This window comes from Nesoenas mayeri (assembly GCF_963082525.1).
Source record: "Nesoenas mayeri genome assembly, chromosome: 18".
In the NCBI taxonomy this organism is placed as follows: domain Eukaryota; kingdom Metazoa; phylum Chordata; class Aves; order Columbiformes; family Columbidae; genus Nesoenas; species Nesoenas mayeri.
In genome coordinates this window covers 5,374,838-5,392,738 of record NC_137566.1, presented here as the reverse complement: position 1 = coordinate 5,392,738, position 17,901 = coordinate 5,374,838, and the positions used below count along the sequence as shown (strand labels likewise).

General features: G+C 43.2%; 1 protein-coding gene across 1 annotated transcript in view; it reads right to left on the bottom strand.

Annotated features, from left to right (window-relative positions):
- Window positions 1–17,901, bottom strand: part of PAPPA (pappalysin 1) — a gene marked incomplete at its 3' end in the record, with an annotated part of 174,517 nt that overhangs the window by 102,669 nt on the left and 53,947 nt on the right. Inside the window, exons 4-6 of the mRNA XM_080356158.1 lie at window positions 15,888–16,181; window positions 11,720–11,912; window positions 5,282–5,403 (exon numbers count right to left, since the gene is read on the bottom strand). Of these exons, the coding sequence (XP_080212284.1) occupies window positions 5,282–5,403; window positions 11,720–11,912; window positions 15,888–16,181 (609 nt within the window). The remainder of the gene's footprint in view (window positions 1–5,281; window positions 5,404–11,719; window positions 11,913–15,887; window positions 16,182–17,901) is intronic.

Sequence of the window (17,901 nt, the reverse complement as noted above, 5' to 3'; positions counted from 1 at the left end):
GCAAAGACAGGGCACAAAACAAGTTAGAGAGCATGGGTAACCACTTGCATCAGTGTTGAAAGAAAAACTAGTGGCAGGAAAGCATATCTGTCCAGAGACTCCCTATTTACTTGAGCAGAAGAGGTGTGGCGAGCGTGGAGAGGAGGAACATAACATTAATGTCTCCTGGCTGGTTGAAAGATGCAAACCTAGTTTAAGTGCCCAGCTGGACCGGATACCAAACAACACACATGGGGCCAGTGTGTCTGGTCCTGTGTTTCCTATTCTAGTGCCTTGCCCTGTGCCAAACGATATTTTCTACCCCTTCCACTTGCTTCTTTACCCAATAAACAGAGTCACTTAGCCTTCAGTTCACCCCTGTGCTCCTGCTTACTCGCTTGCTTGTCGCTCTAAAATACAACCTTTTTCTTTTGTCTTTAACAACGACAATGAAAAGAGCCTTTGTTGATTCCAAGAAGCTGATGAGGGGCAACTCCTGTGCCATTTCCAGGCTCATCTAGCATGTTGTGTAAGACCCCTTTTCTTGGAGGCACATGGAGCACAGGTCTGAGCTGGCTCTTTGTGCTCGTTATGATGAAACAACAGGCACTTGTACTTTTACATTTCTCACCATTGGCTACGTTTGGCTACATGGGAGGTAGTACTAAAAACTAATGAAAGCCACAACGCTCGCTGGGTTCCCAAGTACTATGGTAACATTACAATTTGGCACGGAGTCATAGACTGCAAGATCCAGAGAGGTCAGATGGGTGGAACAGTTGGTAACAGAATCCAGTGAGAGCTATAAATTCCCTCTTCCTTCCCAAGTAATCACACGAAAAGAGAGCAAGCAGGACAGGGAGAAGACAAAGTACAAGAAAGAAGAAAGGGAAAAGTGAAAATAAGGAAAGGTAAGAAGAGGAGAGAAGAAGGCAGAGGAAAAAAAGCAGGGAGCACATCTGTTTGCAACTGAGGAGGAAAGCAAGATAAAGCACTGGGCAAAGATGAACAAACAGGACATCACTTCTAATTTAAAGAGAAAAGGGCAATGTGTGAAGGTTATTCTTATTGTCTGTGATCCAATGAAGCGTTAGAAATGTGCCGGTTTTGTCAAGGATAAACAGCACAGGGAATTCTCCTGTTCATACCAAATGAACCCAGATGCAGAATAGATTTCCTGGCATCTTGGCCAGTCCTCCCTACGATCCAACACAATTGTCCTGCAGATGCACAACTCCTAACGCTTCTCCCTCACCTGCACATGACCCACACCCTCCTCTTCTCCTCACACACCACCAAGCAGCAGGAACACCACTAACTTTGGCGTCTGGAGAGACCACAGAGTGATATATTTTGAAGAAAGCCAGAGTTCCATTTAACACGCTCAAATTTTTTCGCCCTGGCAAGCTCGCAAGTACTGCCTATAATCATTTTGAGTGGCGAATAGCCCGTTCGACTCACGTTATCTCAACATTCGCTGCTGTCCTCATGTTCTTGGCCAGGCCATCCGATGGCTTTGATTCACAGCAAACTCCTGACTATAGCCCTGAGAAGGTGGGTTTTAACTCTAGTATCTCATAGGGCTTTGGAAAGATTTGTGAATCTTATCGCTGCCATCTCGCAGATAGGAAAATCGAGTTGATTAATGGCTCGCAGCCTAGTACGTGATCAAATGTGGCCTCCGCTTGGGTTCCTGCAAATTCACCTCTGTCAGTTCGAAGACTCTCTAATACTTAAAGAGTGAATAAACCTACATATTTTGCAACACCAGGGTGTGATCCCATGTGTTAGATGAACTGAACTCAGCCTCCAGGGAGTTTAATACAGATCATTACCCCATTCTGAGTGAGAACAGAACTACTTGGAAAAATGAGAGCCTTGCATAGACTAAAAACTTCAATGATGTTGAGATAAAGAGAACCTTTCTTAAATATCATCAAAGAATTAGACCTGGGTAATACAACATCGTGTCTTGCCCGACACAAACCAAATGTGAATGTGAGGTCTGTGAGAACTCAAATCCCATCTCCTGGTCGGAGAGCAGGGATGGTAGGATGGGAGGAAGCCTTCCCCAAAAACGCTGGCCACCACCACAGCCTGATGTGGCATCACAAGCCTTCATCACGCAGTTAAGCTAAGTTGCTGGGAGCAGACACCGTGTCCCTCCGTCGTCCCAGAAACCTGATAAGCTTGGACAGGGAGGGCAGTTGGGGCTGGTGGCCTCTCGGGATGCAGCTGCTGTCACAGCTACAGCTGACCTGCCACATTTCTGACTTGGTCAAGACAAAGGCACCGTCCAGTGGGACTCTAAGTCCCAACTGAGAAAGCTCCACTTGAAAACAAGAATTAATCGCTCTCAAGTGAAATATTGGCCACTGGGAAAGGCACTAAAGCAGCCTAGTGCAACAAAATTTTTATTATCTTCTCACACTTTTCTAGTCAGCAGTGAGCAAGGCAGTAGGAACTGACCAATATATACATATATTGCACAGTAAGTGAAGGTTCTTACTTGGGTTTGAGCCAAAATTACCTTTCACATACAAAAAACCCCTTTGACTGAGTCGTAGAGGTGCTGCAAGGCTTGTTTACCTAGCTGGTGTTGCTGGTGAGAATCCAGGTAGGTTATAGAACTTTATAGAACTTTAGGTGAAGACTAAATCAGAGCTGCCTGATCTCCAGTGCCTTCCCACGACTGCTGCTGGGGAGGAAACAGCCACTCACACGAGGGGCACAACTGGCTGAGAAAGAATCACAAGATATCTCATCCCGGGCACACGTAGGGGACTGGGAAGGACACAGTCACCGCAGCGGTTTTCAATAGGAACAGCTCAACACGTAGTGCAGACCACATGGTGTCACCTACCTGGGGTAACTCTGCAGCACAACAATGCTGTGAGACCTCAGGAAAACGACATCAGACCCACCAGGTTCAGAGCTGCTTCAGAGACACGTGAGAAATGTGGTTTTCTGCTAAGAAGCTGGATAAGCACTACGAAACATTTTCCATGAGCGTCGTCTCAAATTTTAAAACTAGTTCGTTTTGGCCACGCTTAGGCTTCTTTTTTATTCACTTTCCATGGACATTCAAGCAGTGGAGATTTACACACACATGAATGCTTACAGAAAGTGAATTTAAAGTTTGCATGCTTGAGTACTCACAGATAGACAATTAAAGAAGCCAGACAATGATCTAACTGTGCTATTTGTAACTCAGACCAAGTGCAAATAGGCAGAGATCCTGAATGTCGGGGTGTGCGGTAGCGATGACAGAAAATGACAGAGCAACAAATACCATACACTTGGTATATTTTCTACCCTAAAGTGGAGACAATTTACTAACGTAGTAAGAGGATAGGATTCCCAAATTTTCTTTCCACAGCAATGGCACAACAGCAATTGACTGGGACAGATAAGGATCAGTCTGCACCCTTGGTAGTTAAGAACATGCAGGCACACACTGTAAGAAGAGGAAATTAAATGCAAAATGCAGCTGAGTAATAAATCTTAGAGTAGCTTTAGTTTCTCTAGGAATGATGCCGCTGGCAAGACGTGTGAGATCTAGAAGTTTTCAAATCAGAGCTCATTGGATGAATTTTGACAGAACTGCGTATCTCAATGGAATATGAAGTTCTTTCAAAATCAAAACACTTTGCAAAATTGAGTTGATTTAGCCAATTTTTTTTCTGGAATAGAAAATGGGAAGAAAGTTCTAACAACATTGGAACATTGTGTTTTGACATTTTTGGAAGAAATAATTTCACTTTTGCACTTTGAAACACTTTTCATTTTTTTTATTAGAAGTTGCTTTTGCCCTCGATTTTATACTAAAAGTGGTTCTTTTCAAATGTTATAATTTAACAAAAGTTCATGAAAGAAGATTTATATGAGCTAAACAAAACATTTTGGCCAGTCTCAAACACTTTTTATTTTTAATTTTCCTTCATGGAGAATTTCTAAAGTTTCAGGTTTTGTTCCAAATGAAACAAGGTTTCGAAGTCTCGTAATCCTTGGCTAAGTGGAAATTCCATCTTCCACCTTGCACTACTACTGCAAGCGATCCAAACTTGGCTACTCCTGTTTACTTGACAATCCAGTTACACTTGTAGCTGGAGCTCTTGAACGTCGACCCAAGGGGCAGGTGGCTCTGCATGGTGCCTGACAACCTGGTCCTTGCGTGTCCAAACTTTGGGGGTGGGTTGGAGTGAACCACAATCCCTGTTAGGTCCCCATCCTAGTTAGTTGCTTGGGGCAGAGGACATTTAGCCCACATGTTTTGTCCCACCACACAACAAGGATGCATCTTGCTACACATGCTGACCTTAGGACAAAGGAGGGCTCCTGGGTGTCAGCGCTGCACAGATCACCACATTAGCTGACAAATAATCTTGCTTTTAGAATAACTCCCACACAATCTAGCTGCAGAACAGAGAAGCCCTTAATGTAAGAAGGTATTTGTATAACGAGTCTGTAAAATCCAGGGATTGGCCTTCGAGTTCAATGAGCCCACCTGCACGTTTATGGTGAAATCTGGGCCCAGAGTGTGCTGCACCCAAAGGAACCACTCATGACGGACAACTAAAATAATATTCTGCTCTTTCCAAGCCATAATTTGTGATTATTGACCTTTGCCTGGTATAATCTTACATGTGTTCTACCACATCCACCTACTTACATAATGGAAGGTACATATCGAGGAGTTAACAATGAAGATCTAATGCCACCATACAACAGCTCTGCAGACTGTTATCCCTCCAACATGCTCAAAGAGAAGTACAGTTCACAAAACACCCTTAACTAGACTGGGCTTGATGTAGTCGCCTGTGTTCATGCTGCAGAGTACTTGCCAAAGGGCAATCTCTGCTCCTTCCAGTGTGTCTGCTGGATGCAGCCTGTCACGGTTCAGGGTAAGCAAAGGCAGCTGAAATTGGGCCCAAAGAAATAACACGTAATTCTCTACTGTTGGAGTTGGAGTGGAAGGAGCAAACAGCTCCCCTGAAGAATTCATCTGTAAGATGGGAATGGTGAGCGCTTCTTGGCATTCTGCTGCTTTCTGAAATTCAGGTTCAGCTCCCAAAATTCATTTAATTCATGGGCAGGGTCAGGACGCGGGGGCCAAATCGCAGGTATTCCAACCAGCGCCGTTACTTTGGAGCACAGTGTATTCATATGTCCTCTAGTTTTGTTCATGTTACATACAGGTATAATCACTCTCTCCCAGATTTTCCCACTTCCGTTGTGGCTCTCCTTTAGCTCTGGCCCAACCTCTCCCCACCACGGCTTTGTCCCCAACTCTGTGACTCACCTTCTGCTTCCCGCGGGCTCCAGTGCCCCGAGGGATCGCAGGGCATTGGGGACGAGGCGCTGAAGGCGTATTGCACCAGGACTCTTCCTTCTGCACACAGATCACACGCTGATCCCACTTCTCTAGGAGGCCAGGAAAACAGGAAAACACACCAACTTAGTAACAGCTGAGTGAGCTGCTTATTCAACGATATTAAGAGCAATAAGACTTAGAATCGGTTCCCCTTAACCCTCTTAACTGACAGTACTAATAAGAGTGGTTTTTGACACTGATATTCTGTAGGTTTGGGCTAAGGGGCTGCCTAGACAGCATCTGTGGATCTGCCATGCAACACAAAACAGCAGCAACCTGTGAAATCATGCTCAGCTCTATTTCTTTTTCCCTGCACTACAACTGAATCAAACCCTGACAAAAGGAAATACGTGTTGCTTAGTGGTTAGAGCAGAAAAACCAGCCTCAGGAGCTTTCAGATCTGTTTCTGCTCCCACTGTGGATTTATTGCTTGAACCTGTAGTATCTTCAAGATTGCGAAGGTCTTGGGCTTACTGGTGATTAGAGGAGAGGGTGAAGTCCCAGTTTCTGAGAACATCAGACAGAGCTGCTCTGCAAAGGACAGCTTTGCTAAGTTTGCAAGGACCTGCTTTTGGAGGTGTATCACAGCCCAGATCATTATGAGCCTGGAAAAGGGGTGGGTTATGAACACTCAGAAAAGAACATGCCCAGAATCTTCTTCAGAGGGGAAGCTGGATTCGACATCTGGTGGCTTTGGCACCAGCGGATGGGTCTTTCTGAGCTGCAACAGCTTAGGGCTCCATGCCATCAGATGGCAGGACATGGCATTAAGAAATGCACTTCACTGCCCAACGCCAACATTACTTCACCTCCACAATACATCTAATACCAGCTACCGTCAATAAAGTACTATCAGCAGAAGAGTTTGAACAGGAAAACCCACTTAAACACTGATTCATAAATAGTTTTGCTAATACATTCACAAGATCAGGGTTTAAGCTAATGTAGACTGGAGTAACTCTAATGTTTTCCATAACATTAAGCTGATTTTATATCAGCTGAGGATGCAACTCACACAGTTCATCCCTACATTCCTTGGATGACAAAATTTGCAACTGTCTATGACCTAGAATGTGTGGTTATTCATCCCAGGAAGCTGCTTGTTATTCAGAATTCATTGTTCTGCTTTAAGGAACAATGATCAGTCAAAATGAAAGGAAAAAATTAATGATATTAATGATTAAATGCTCCTGGGAAAGAAGTTTTAGGCGTAACACATGCTAGCAATACAGTAAGTATGGACTGAGTCATCAATTATTATAATGAGCTATGCAAATTTTAGCCATTGCTCCATTATTTCAGCACTGCTTTGCGATGGTTACTGTGACCCTCAAGCACAAGTTCTTTTGCATCCTCCACAAGGATATCGGGATGGTAGATTTACTCTCCCAGCCCTCCCAGTCTGTGCGATCTCCTTTCCCTCTGGTGGTAGGAACGACCCACAGCTTCGCACCTCCTATTTGTTGACAGGGATCTGTTGGAAACTCAACTTTCTGTTGGCTTAATTAGGTGGACGCAGGGATTGTCAACGGGGGAACCTAGAATGAAATTTGTGCTACAACTTGTACCATATTTCAACACAGCCCACGGCCATGTTGATGATACCATATTGCAAGGGATGCACCTGCTGAAAAGATATGAAGAATAAAATGTGGTAAACGAGTAGAACAGAGAAAAGGGAGGCAGAGGTGTCCTCCTCTTCCTCTCACAATCTGTAATGCTGGTAATGAACAAACTTGGGCATGTTGGGAATAACTTCTCTCCGTCTCGCTTCACCCACCGACACTATTGCTATGACACTGCCTCCCTATTTAATTTCTCAGCTATTTAGCAGTGGTTTAAGTGTCTAACTCAGCTTGCCTAAATAATACATGCAAAAAAATTCAAGAAACCAGAATAGAAGGTACTGAGAAATCAAAACGTAGAATTATTATTGTGCAGTTGTTTTTCAGAGACCCATCCAATAATAGTCAGGATAGAAGACGCTGCAATAATAATCTTTCAGTTTCTTTATAAAGAGACTCCTGCATTAGCACTTGGTCCTGGATGAGGACAGGGCTTTGAAAGCCAAGTTTCCACAATTAGGACTGCTTTTTACTCAAATTAGCAGCTATACAATTTCATCACAGGCTGCCATGGTGGAAAAAAAACTTACGGACAAACATTTCCTTTTAGCAGCAAGGACTTGGAGGTAAGAGAAATCACAAGGAGCATCATGTGGGAAAGGCTATGAGCAAACTTTCTCTTTTTACTTTTCCAATTTGGGAGCCAAACTCAACCCTGATGTAACTCCAGTGGCTGAAGGGAGTTACGCAGGGAACGACTCCTGGGTTAAAGTTTTTGGTTTGCGGACTCTCACACACAAATCTTACAAACAGCCATGAATGTCAAAACTAATTATGGAATCACATTTACAGGCTTATGAAAACCTGAGCCAGATCCTTACACCTTACGTAGTCGCTGACATCAAGACAAAATGAGAGCAAATTGGCTCAAAACTATTAATGGGGAATGATAGCATATCTAACACCTTATACACCAGTGCACATGACTTCCCAAAGTGAAGGGTAATGGAAAATCACGACTTCTGTTTTCTAATGAGCCAAGTACTGGGGAAATTCCAGTTTATGAAGTTCAGAACTCAGGAGGAATTCATTCCTACAGCATGATAATTCAGTGAAGTGGATTCAAAACCTAAAGATTGCTGGTGAAAACCAGACAGTTTTCCTAGGGCCAGCACCAGCTCAGTGGGCAACAAAACCAGTAAATACCTGCCATCCCTTTCAGTAAAGAGCGCCTGTTTTCAGACTAAATTATATCTGCTTACTTGAAATTCAGAATTGGTGCTCTCCCCTCAAAGACACCGGAAGTTTCCAGCAAGGTTTAAGCAAGCGATTATCGAGCCCAGCCATCTAGATCTGGGACACCATCCTGACCAAAATATTTGCTTGCTCAGAATGAGATAGCATCAGATTCATGGAAATTAATGCAGTCACCTCAATGAAAACTTGGAAGAGCAGATGCATTCAAAGTTTTCTGCCCAAGCAGAATTTGCTGCAGAGCCCTATTACAATAACTGTTTACATCCTGCCTACGCATATCAAACAGGAGGCGCATGAATGGATGCTTAGCGACAGCAGATGAACGCATCTAATAGATGCAGCCAGGAAATGAATAGAGTTTTTTCTTTTTCTCACTTGTTTTCACTTGTTTTGTTGTATCTATTATTATTTTATTATTGCATGCGCATGTGATATTTTTCATGCTTTTTTAAAATGAGAGGATGGACTTGTGTAAGAATTCCAATCCCACGTGTAGTAGCTACAAGAAGAAATGCTGGTTCTTGATACATGTGATTATTAGAGATGTTTAGAAGCTCAACCAGCTGCTGGAGTTTAGGGTCAAACACTTGTTGGCAAATTTATGTGCAGGTAAATGACTCTCCAGAGCCATATAGCAACCATCAATTAAACACACTAAATAGGTAAGGAGAGTTTGTCAGGAAGAAGATTTTACTTCTGTGCAGAGCTCACGTAGCTACTCTTGCCAAGGTATGAGGACACAGGACAGCCAACCCCAAATGTACACGAACTATGAGTTGGCATTATTCTCTGTCCCCAAACCCACATAATTAATCATGTAATTCCTAGCACTGAGGGCCTAAAAGAAAAGCACCTGTGACAAGGTTGCATTGAAGCAGGAAAAAGGCACATGGCCTTCCATGCTTTATCTCCCTCCCGCCGCAGACCTGCCGGGATCTCACCCACAGATGCTGCCAGCCCAGCGTCGGATTTTTAAACACAAGGCTAAACTTTCCCTTCCTGACTTCCATTAAGCAGAGGTCACTGCCTATGCACAGCTCTAGAGAAGAAAAGGGACAGAAAAGTATTGTAATTTGGATCGGGAGTGAGCTGGTGAAGTGAAACTCTTCACGTACTCCATTTACAGCACTGTGAGCAGTGCTAGAACATGGAAGCTGGACCCAGTTTTGCCCGAAACCAGAGCAGAGGTGTGTTCCAGGACCACACCTAATATGAACCAACTGCTGGTGCCATGGGCCAGGCTGGAACAACCCCCCCAAAACCCCGGCAGCGTTGACGTCAGGTCTTCATTAACAACTTGTTTTGCGCTAGAGATCTACTTATATTGGGCCACAATACTTGCTAATGTAGCCAGAGCCATTCATCCTTTTAAGGCCCTTTTACACTGTCAAAACAGCATGGAAGGGGCCTCTGTGCATTAGAAACCAGGCCCAAGGCACTCGGCAGTTGAGTATCAGTCTTCTGTTTTTTACATGAATAGTCCCATTGAAGTGAATGAGTTTATTCATTCAAGTGAGGCAAGTAAAATTTGGGCCATGGTGTGCACTTTGTGTAAAAATATCTGCAAAGATTTACAGTATTCCCACACACAGATAAGATTATCCTTGGCCAATTTTACCTCCTACTTGTCTTGCACAGTGACCCAATTTTACAAATTGATACAGGCATGAATCTCTAACCGAGCAGCGCTGGACATTTCGGTACTAGAAGCTCAGCACATGAGCTTTTCCAGTATTAGTCAGTCACTCTAATACTACTATCATCCTTGTTTTGATTAATTTATCAGAAATCTGGGCATGTTTTAGACAGGATCACTTATATATTTCTGTGGCATTTTTGAATAGTCACAGTAACATTTCTGTATCTGTTAGCATTGGGAATCTCATTTTAACAAGGAATTGGACTCAAAGTATTTGGGGCTGTGTCTTTAAATCTCTTCAGTGATACTGAGCACACAGATTTGAAAACCCTAAGGACTTTTTTTTTTTCCTAGAAAATCACTATTTATTTAACATATGATAACTCTGTTATGAAATTTTATATTAAGCAGGCTATCCACTGTATGTTATTTAAGAAGCAACTAACTAGCGGTTATTAAGAACATATTGATTGAGTTATAAGAAATATGTAATAAAGACATATTTGGTTACATAAAAATTAACTCTGCATCAATGTGTTTTAAGGGGCAGATGGTATTTATTTAAAACACAATAAGTATCTTCAGAAATCTAAATTAAATTGGAGAAACTTAATTTACCTAAAAATGATTATAGGCTAAAAAATTCTGAATTAATTTTCAGAACTCCACATAAGTCTCTTTCACACATAGGGAATAAAAGGATTTAGTTGCAAAACTGCAGTTAAAGCAAACACTGCTCAGAGCACAAAACCTCTCTTTATCAACTCCTGATACAATTTGATTGCCCTCCCTGTATTCATCTGCAATAAAGTTGGAAAACCTCATCCGAGCAGAAAATAACAGCTCTCTGCCTACTCAAATAAAGTGCAAGCTGGCCAGTGAAATGGGCAGGGTGTCCTCGCAGTGCTGGAAGGAGTTTCGGAGGCAGCGGCTCTCAAGGTGCTCTCACCGAGCACAGCAGCAGTGCTGAGACAGCTCTTTGGGCGCTAATGTGCTTGTAAATTTGGCCTCCTGTGGTACGTACTGCTACAGCCCTGAAGGACACGCGATGTTTGTTCTTTACAAAATAACAAAGCAAAAAGCGGTGGAGAAGTGCAAACAGGGAAGGGGAGTTAACGGCAATGCGAGAAGGTCAGTTGTTCAGGGAATTGTCTGCTAGGGCTCCCTTTGCTCCTACAGTCCATCCAAGAGTATTTAGATTAACTACCCAGTTGCTCATGAACTGCTATGTGGTGCAACTCTTGTCCAGAACCCTACACTCATTTAATTTTTATTGGTACCACGTAGCTGCATGCCTGTGACACATAGACTCTGACCTACGCGCTCTACTCGGGGTGCAGCAAGGTGACACCTGCACAATAAATCCTCAGGGGTTTGGGTGTTTGATTCAGCTCCCATCTCAGACCTGCAGCTCAGGGAAGAGGCAACACTTGTCCCCCGGCCCTGCCACCTCCCTGCCCTGTGAGATTCCACTGCTCTGGACCTCTGTGTTGTCATGGGAGGAGGAACAAGATTCCCCGTGTTCTTGCAAAATAAACGTGCAAGAGGAGGAGGGGGAACGTGCAGGCAGAGCCGAAGCCCACAGGTATTTGTGAGGAGCAATAACAGCAGGAATCACAGGGCTGAAATCGTTGATTGAAAATTCTTCCCATAATGTATGGAAAAAGATTTGCCCTTTACATAGCAAATCAATGGCCCTCAACCAAGTGCTACAGGCTGAGAAAGGAAGAGCAGAAAACAGATCAATAACCTTCTCAATAGGAACCAATTTAAGAAAGAGCCTTAACCCAGCCTGAGCACAGCATATGATAAAGCTGCGTTCCTGGAGAGGGGGCCCTGTTTTTTCCCCTATTTCTTCCCTTCCCATTCAATTCCATGCAAGAGTACAGAGCAGCGCGTGGTCACCTTTCAAAGAAGTGCCCATCAATGGGTGGAAACCACTCCAGGGTGACAGAGGTGGAGGTCCGAGCCACAATCTGGGGGGCAATCGCAACAGGAGCCGGTTTCTTCGTGGACTGCCAGCTCTGATAGACGAGGTCCAAGTAGCAGTGCATCCTGGCCACTTGGTTGGGTGTGAAGGAGTTGGTGCAATCATCATCTGGAATTGAAACAGAAGCCACATCAATGGCACAGGAGATAAGGTGGGAGCAAGAGGGAGAATTACGACGTGGTGAACGGCAGCTTCTTGCAAGAGCCGGGATGGGTTCTTACAGCACACTAAAGTTAATGGCCTGTGAACAAATGAGTGCAGTCATCACTTGTGGAGGTAGGGGAAAGGAAACAAAAGTTAAAAAGGAAAAAATAAATCCATAAATCTTCTCTCTCTCTCTGGTCTGGGATACATATGAAGCACCTAGAGATCATCCCAAGACGAGAGAGACACGTGGAGGTGAAGAAACAGAAAGCCGCAGTGCAGCACCTTCTGGTCAGAATTGGGGCTACTAGTGGATCTCTGGGCTTAGAAGAATTTCATGTCTAAAGGAATATCTCAGAGACGATATAAGGGCAAGAGATGGCTACTGTTCGGAAAAAGCATTGCCTGAGATTCAGGCAAACAGTGTGCAATAGACTTTAACATATTTCTTAGCTTAAAAGAACACAGAATTTTAAAAACACATAATTTTTTCAAGTCCTTACATTTTCTAATGAATAAAAATATTCTGAATCATCGATTTAAATAAGAAATTATTACAAACACTGATCAAAAATGTCATTTTTTGGTTCAGTAAAAGAATTTTATTTCTACTAAAAAATCTCCCCCATTGCTATGATGATTCTAACTCCTTTCTGAATTTTCATAAACATTTTTGATATTTCAAATTTCTTTTTCATTCAAAATGAAGAAACAATTTTGCTGGATAATTTCCTGTAAACACCCATTTCTCATTTCATCTGTTTTCCCCAAACATGACTTGGTAACAAGAACATATCTAGTGCCCTCTGAACACCAAACAACTTCACAACTACAATGCCCTGGAGAAGCAGAAGATTACTATTTCTCTATTGTGCAGATCACAGAAGAAATAAACACATTGTGCAAATTCACCCAGAAAAGCTATGCTGAAGAACTCGATGCTAGCACTTTAACCGTTTTTCTGGTACTCTTCCCATCAGATGAAAAGCCCTTGAAAACACAGAGTGTTTCTTCACATGAGCCTGCAGAGTTCCCAGCCCAGTAAAGCTCAGTCCCAGCTGGGACCTCTGCGCAGTGCTGCGATACAAACAACAATGACAGTTCTGCACAGGTCAAGTAATACACATTGCGAGGAAGATGCAGGTCACCGAAGGCTGTTGGGAGAGTTGTTTGCGTGCGTGTAAGCTGGCAGTTAAATATCGTAACAGCGTTACTGGATGCTCTGATGTCTTCAAGTCTGTGCCCTGTGGAACTCAAGAGGAATGAAAATATATGAATTCTTTCTAAGGAGAAGTGTGAATTTGCTGGCTAATTTAAAACCTTACCACATCTTCCCTGAGATGCAAAGAAGAGCAGACAGCCTCGGGTGGGATCCTGCTCCAACTACAGCCCCACCACAGGGAGGAGACCTCAGTTCACACGTTCTCCTGCATCTCCCCTCGCTTCCCTGAGCAGTGAACCCCCTCTCATTGAACACATCCAGATGACAGACAGGCAGACACCACCAGCCTGGAAATATCTACAAATCCCTGTGGGTATGCAAAGAGCCGCTTTAATATGACATCTCTGGATTTCCTCAATAATTTTCAATGGTCTGTCCCCGAGCACGCTCTAAATGCCATAAATATTCTTCACGGAAGCACAGAAGGAGACAAAGGCCCTTAATAGCCATCATAAAGGAACAATAAAATACATATAGGACAAAGCAGTGAGACAATGGCACAGGAGAAAGATGACCTGCATTCCCAATCTGTTCAAACACCAGCACAGGCTGTGTCCTGGGGGAAGGGGAGGAGGAGAGGCAAGGAAGGTGTTTCTCTTGATCCCTCGATTTCAAGAGAAGTTTAAGAACCTCCACTAGAGTAATAATTAGAGAAATTCAAGAGGCACTGCTGAGATGATTATTCCAACAGAATTCAGGGCAGAATTCCTGTTGATTTCATGAAGAGTCATCTAAAAGGCTAAGTTATATTTTATTTGGGAACACCACGGTTATTTGGACTTGTAAAAATAATTTACAAGTCCAATTTCTTACATTTCTCGATCTTGACATTGTAACTTGTTATTTCAGGGAACGAAAAGTTACTCTTTAGGTCAGTGCTTTGCTGCAGAGCTGAGATAACTAGACAGATGGATGTTAGACAAACACAATATGATCGTGTTGTATAGAAGCAGCAAAACAGAAAGGAAAGACAATGTTTAGAGCTGCATGACCTCAACCTAGATGTTTCAAAGGTATTTCTACTGCAATTTGATATCCTGATAGATTTTTGTTCCACTGGCAACAACACAAAAACAAACAGATTCATGCATGAGCTCTAGAGATGCCTATCATGTCGCTTCACTTAATTTTTCAAGAAGAAAAAAGGTTTCTGCTCAGAACACCAGCACATATGTAGCTCTCGAGCGCAGATAGGTATCTCTGTGGTTTGCCTCTCTGTCTTGGCTCTCGAGAGAACTGGCACGGCTAGTGGAAGAAGAGACCTCAGCGTTTGGAAACACTCGCTCCGCCCTTTGTCGCATCCACACAAAACAATTTGGCGGAGGGATGTTGTCATCTGAAGTGGCATCGACTTAGTTGTGCGGTGCTACCAGGAGGCTGAATAAGCAGCAAGACTCTGCCCTGCCACACTCACAGAAGCACATAACGCACTGAGGAGCTGATGCCATGCATGGATGCTTGTCCCTGAAAACACTGTCTACACAAACAAAAAAATAAAGAGAAAACTAAGCATCACTTTTGGCTAGTGCCACGAAGGGCATACAAGCATTTCTGTTATAAATCATTTCAATCTGTGCCCCAGATGACATTAAACACTTTGCTTCTCTACAGTTTTATTACAGAATAAGCACTCCAGTGACCTTTTGAGTGGGCAATCTGTGTTTTTGCCTGGAGTACAAAGGTGCCCTTCAGTGGCTGTAAGTATATTGGTTACCTTTAAAATGTTGTTGATGCTGTCAGCTCAATGTCACCAACTTCCATCACGGCTAGACCCTGTGACCCAAAATAAGGGGAAATAAGGTATCCCCTGTTCTTTCTGGGAAATAACAGAGGATCCTTCAACTCCCTATGAACTTCCAGGGGTGCAGCAAGGATCCCCCACCCCCTTTGTCTGGCAGGCAAGGGTCACAGGAGCTCCTGGTCTCTTTGCATTACACTCTGAGTAGAAGTGCCAGAAACCCACCAAGTTACAGCAACCAAATCAGGCTTGTGCTTCAGCAGCTTATTGCTCTTGGAGGGGTGGTTTTACCAGACTGATGTGGAGCCTTTGTAGTTGCACTCCCAGCACAGACCAGCACTGGTGGTCTTAGACCAGAAGAGCAATCTTGATCCTGGTACTATCCCAGTATTCACACTCTAATGATGTAACTCAGATGCGAGTGATTCCAGCTGAAACACAGTGGCTCCAAACACAATAAACATGGTATTTGAACGGACACCTGGAGGCATGAGCAGTGTCTCATTAGATGTCTACCTGTCACAGGTTTATCCTACAGCCTTGGTGGTATCAATATTCATCTGACATTCAATATCACCTCAGAAGAGGGTAAATAATCTCTGAATCTGAGTTTTTCAAAGACCTCACAGATCAAGCCTCCAGATGCCAGGGAAGTATGGTGTCAAATCTGCTGGAGAGCCTTTGGAAGCTGTTTTCTTAATGCTTATTTCATTGCTTCCCTACCCCAAATGTTCTGCCTGGTCATCACGTGAAACTATGTAAAGTTGGGGAAAACTGGGTGAAAGGAAGAAGGAGAATCGGAAGGGATTCCAGGGGCCACCAAGTTTGATCCCTGATCAGTTTGGTCCCAGACCAACGGACACACCGGTCAGCATAAAGCCGTACATGAAATGGACTGTAGAAAGCAAAGGTAATACTGTCATTCTTCTGTTCTTGCCCAACCACAGACACCATCAGCAAAACAAGGAAACCCAAGTACCTGCGTAACTCATGAAGTTACTGAACGGCGTGTTTAGGAAACTCTGAAAACCACACGTGTCATTGCCAGGCCCAGGATCCCCACACAGCTTGTGCTTAGGAGCAGGGTTGGTGTCGCTGCAAAGGTCGCCGGTCTCGAAGGACGGCTCGGTTTCCATGCACGGATCGCTGCAGGAGAGGATCTCTGAGATTCCCCGGAAGACGTGATAGAGCCCCAGGCTGTGCCCAATTTCATGGATCATCGTGTGTGTGTGGCCGGGGATTCCATAGAAGGAGGGATTCAGCACAATGCCACCTGCAAGAGCAAAAGAGTTTTGTTTGTCTTGTTTTTCTCACAACCGTAAGAGAAAGGGAAACAATCCTAAGGGCAGACCCAGTGGTAGTTCATCAGATCCTCTATGGCACAGATTGTTTTTTCCACAATTGGGCAAATCAACTGCCCAGAGAAACTGCACCACAAGGTTCAATCACACCCTTAATCTGAGGCTCTAAGGGTGAGGAATTGTGGTACAAAGTCCAACGTCCTAAACTAAAAACACAGTGACAATTGGTCTTTCCACTGCATATTGTCAGTTTGGTTGGTTTGTTAACTCGAAGAAAAATCCTATATGCAATTACTTCATACTATGCAATTTCAAATCATTTAGTGTGCCTACATAAAATTATTCTGCCCAGCTAAGTGTAAGCGATACACTGGATACCAAGAATCGAATAAAACATACCTGAAGTACTCTCTGTATGTTATTCTGCAGAGTATAGACATAACAGAAGCCTATTAACTTCTGAAACACCCTAAAAATTGCAGTTGGTTGCACCCACTTTTGCAAACTAAGAGTTGAATAAAGAAAAGAGAATACACCCAAGGCTGGAACAATTTTTGCAAGGTGTGCTCTGATCACAGACGGGTTCGAAGTGACTGTCAGAAACACACTATTCATGCACTCACACGAGCCTCGTCTGACCTGAACTGCACAGTCCACTAATGAATATGCATAATCTAATGTATTAAAAAATATTACACCCTAGAATGTGATAATTCTAAAAGAACCGTATGGTTGCTAAATGTGTGCAAAGAAAACCAACGGTGATTTGTTGTTGTTGTATGAATTATGGGATGTGTAGATAAGCAAATAGTAAATTAGTGAGGCTTTACAGTATACTGAATTAATCATAAGAATTATATTTTTAGCTCTGCTAGATGTACCTTTAGATTTATGATGTACTTCATATTTTCTTTATTTAGCTTGTTGACCTCAACTTTTCCAAGCCTTTTATTTAAAACTGTTTGACTATCTTGCCTGCCATGAGAACAGGAGACTGCTTTGTAAAAGTTATAGTGGGAAAATAAATCTGGAATACGGTACACTAGTAATTTAGTGACAACAAGGAGAGAAAAGGTTTTGGCAGAAGGAACTCTATCAGTGACTTTAGCACAGGGAAGATGAGATCACTGGGTTCTGATGCACCATGGACTCTCCCTTCTCATCTGCCTGGAGACTTGGTTGCAATAACCATGGAATTAGAGGAAAATAAGACCAAGAAGATCTTTAGAAGTCATCTAAATTCCACTCTCGAACAATGCAAGACCAATTAGGTCAATGCCATCCCTCACACATATTGGCCTAATGTCTCTTTACAACCTCTGATGACATGACTGCCCCAGCAATCAATTTTAGCACTCAGTATCCTTCTGCCTGCAAAGATTTAACTCGCATCTAATCTGAATTGATTTTTTTTGGCAATTTAAGTTCATGACTTCAAGTCCTGCCTCACACAGATACGAAAAACAGAAGATTCTCCTCCCCTTTCATCAGCTTTTATGAGATTGTCATCATCCCCATTTCAGGCTCTTTTCCTTCGGTCTGAATCACTGCGTTTCATTCAACCTTTCCTTGTAGTTTAATTCTTTTTCAAGACCTCCCTGACTGTTCTCCTTTGTTTTTCTCAGTTGTCTCACGTTTTCCTTCAAGTACAGTGTCCACACATGATACAGGGTTCCAGCTGAAATTTTATCA